The 2925-nt window shown below is 67.2% G+C and overlaps 1 protein-coding gene across 1 annotated transcript; it reads right to left on the bottom strand.

The window, feature by feature from the left end:
* Nucleotides 1–205: 205 nt before the first annotated feature.
* On the bottom strand, nucleotides 206–2906 carry AURANDRAFT_62280 (hypothetical protein; the record flags this gene model as incomplete). Its single annotated transcript, XM_009036129.1, has 3 exons — nucleotides 206–1018; nucleotides 1065–1391; nucleotides 2187–2906. The coding sequence occupies 3 exons, from the start codon at nucleotides 2904–2906 to the stop codon at nucleotides 206–208; spliced, it is 1860 nt and encodes a 619-aa protein (XP_009034377.1).
* Between the last annotated feature and the right edge of the window lie 19 nt (nucleotides 2907–2925).

The following is a 2925-nucleotide window of genomic DNA, read 5'->3' as shown; positions in this document are numbered from 1 at the left end:
GGGAGCATACCGTAGCAGGGGGCCGACTGCCAGGGCCGACGTTGCCCGCTGCGATTTCTCCAGACTCAGCTCCGGCGTCGGCGCTTGGGGCGCCGGTGCGCGACGTGGCGGGCACGACGCCCGTCTCGACGCGGCGCGGCCGTGAGATGCGGGCCGCGGGTTCGCGCGCGTCGATCAATGTTCGGCTGGAGCGCGAGCTGGGCGCTCAGTTGGCGACGTCGTCGTCGGCGTCGTCCTTGGAGCCGGGCACGCAGTCGGGGAAGGCGTCGACGTTGTTGCGGTACTTGCGGAAGTAGCGCTCGTAGATCTTCGCCTTGATCTCCTCGAAGAAGAGGTCGTGGTTGGCCTTGCAGCGCAGCATGGGCGCGATGACCTTGCCCTGGAGCGCCTTGCGCAGCTTGCTCGTGTAGAGGCTGTGGATCGAGAACGACCGCTCCGACACGGCCTCCGTCGCCTCGTCGGCGAAGATCTGCTGCGCCATGGCCGCGTGGACCGGCGCGCGCATGCGGAGCTTGCTGTAGAACTGGAGCGCGCTGAAGTGCTTCTCGCCGTCGAGCCCGGCCTTGAACTCGAAGCGGTCCTTCCTCTCCTTCTTGGGCGTCGACCGGAGCTCGTCGAGCCACGTCATCTCGCAGGCGTCGACGTCCATGGACGCGTCGTCGTCGCTGCTGCCGTCCAGATCGTCGAAGGCCTGGTCCAGGAGCGACTTCTCGCCTTTGCTGCGCTTCGTGCGGTTGCTCTCGACCTCGGAGAGCTTCGTCTTCTCGCCCGCCTGGCGGCCGATGCGCGCGGACGTCTCGAAGTACAACGCGGAGTAGAGCTGCGTGGCCGCCTTGGAGGCGGCGTCGCCGGCGGAGCCGCCGCCGAACACGTCGGAGACCTTGACGAGCGGGTTCATGTGGAGCGCGATCATGTCGCGGTCCGTGACCATGCCCGGGGCGAAGAAGCGCTCCTTCACCTGGCTGATCATGATCGAGATCGCCTCGCGGACCTCCGGGAGCAGATCCTTGGACTCGATCTGCACGAAGGTCTTCGAGTAGACGCCGTCCGAGTTCTTCTTCCACGTGCACGGACCAGGACTTCTTCTCGAGGGAGCGCAGCAGCTGGCGCGCCATGGGCAGCGTGCGGTCCGTCGTCGGCACCGTGCTGTACTGGACGAGTTTGTTGAACTCCTTGACCTTGAGCAACACCGGGAGCATCTGGCGCGCCAGGTTCCACTGCGCCGGCGTCGGCGTGCGCTTCATGAGCTTGGCCTCGTCCATGGCCTTCTTCTTCGACAGCTTCGGCCGCTCGTCGTCGTCGTCGTCCGAAGACGACGAATCCTCGTCGTCGGAAGACACGATGGACGCCGTCTCCTCGACCGCCGCCTCGTCGAGCTCGCCGTCGATGATCTCGTCGCCGCGCAGGTCCGCGTGGGTCTTCTTGAGGGTCATGCGGAGGGCGGGCTCGATCTCGATGGCCCGCTCGAGCATGGTCGCCGCGCCGTCGGCGCGCGTGTCCGCCGGGTTCAGCATGTTGAGCGCCGGCTGGGGCTCCGAGACGATGCCGCACGCGCGCTGGGCCGCCTTCATGGCCTCGTTGAACTTGGTGGACTCCTTGGTCGTGTACAAGGCGAGCTTCTTGAAGACCTTGAACATGGCCTTCAACGCGAGCGGCCGGAGCGCGTAGTGCACGCAGCGCATGCCCTGGTGGAACGCGCAGATGCGGAAGGCGAGCTTGAGGATCTTCATCGCGCGCTTGCCGTTGGCCGCGCCGTCGATCGTCGGCGCGCCGACGTTCTCGATGTCGATGCCGTGGAGCGCGAGGGTGTTGGCGATCCACGTCGCGATGTTCTTGCCCGTGTGGGGGCCCTCGGGAAACTCCTCGTACGCGAGCTGCACGTTCTTGTGCACGAAGCCGCTCTTCTCGTCGTCGACGAAGGACAGGTTGAGCGTCACGTACGCGACGCCGCACGACGTCATCATGTCGAGCTGCCAGCTCACGCAGGCGCCGCCCACGGCGCGGACGTGCGCGCTGATCTTCGCGTCCGCGGCCTCCGTCATGAGCTCGTCCATCACCGCGAGGACCTTGATGGAAGTGTCGCGCGTCGGCGGGACGTAGCCCGGCCGCAGCGACGCCGCGAAGCGCCGCGTCCCCGGCGTCTTCGCCCGGTGGAACGGGACCGCGTCCGTGTAGCACATGGAGACCCAGTCGACGTGGTAGTTGAACGCGTCCTCGAACTTGAGGCGCGTGATCAGGGAGCCGTCGGCCGACACGATGGTCTTGCCGCCGGCCTTGGTCTCGCCGGAGCGGAGCATCATCTTGTACTGCTCCGGGTGGCACCTCTCGATGTGGCCGCTGAGCCGCCCCGTCGACGTGCCGCGCTCGTCGATGAGCATCCGCCCGCACGGCGGGTCCCCGGCCGTGAAGTTGTCGAGGCAGGTCCACTTGTTGACGGCGAGGAGCGACTTGCCGTTGTTCTCCGTGACGTACTTGACCAGCTGCGGCGCCGTGAAGCACACGCGGAAGCCGGACGCCTTGCGCGACGCGGCGAGCGCCTTCTTCTGCCGGACCTCCTCCTTGGTCAGAGGCACGGGGGCCTCCTCGCCGGCCTCGGGCTCGTCCTCGGTCGCCTGCGAGTCCTCCTCGACGGGCGCCGGAGCCGGCGGGTTGGCCGCGAGGTGCGCGGCGTGGTACTCGGACATCATCGTGAGCGCGATCCAGAGGCCCTCCTCCTCGTTGTAGACCGCCGCGTCGTCGATCATCTCGACGCGCACCATCTGCTGCAGCGCCGCGATGCGCGCGATCTTCTTCCGGTCGTCGTACTCCTTGATCACGCACGGGTAGAGCTTGTCCTCGTCGTCCTTGGAGCAGCCGTCCCAGAACTTGCCCATGACGGAGGAGCGCTTGCCGATGAGCGCCGCCATGTCGCTGCCCTTGAGCGAC

This window comes from Aureococcus anophagefferens (assembly GCF_000186865.1).
Source record: "Aureococcus anophagefferens unplaced genomic scaffold AURANscaffold_4, whole genome shotgun sequence".
Lineage (NCBI taxonomy): Eukaryota > Pelagophyceae > Pelagomonadales > Pelagomonadaceae > Aureococcus > Aureococcus anophagefferens.
The sequence above is the reverse complement of the archived record's forward strand: the minus strand, read 5'-3'. Positions and strand labels throughout refer to the sequence as shown.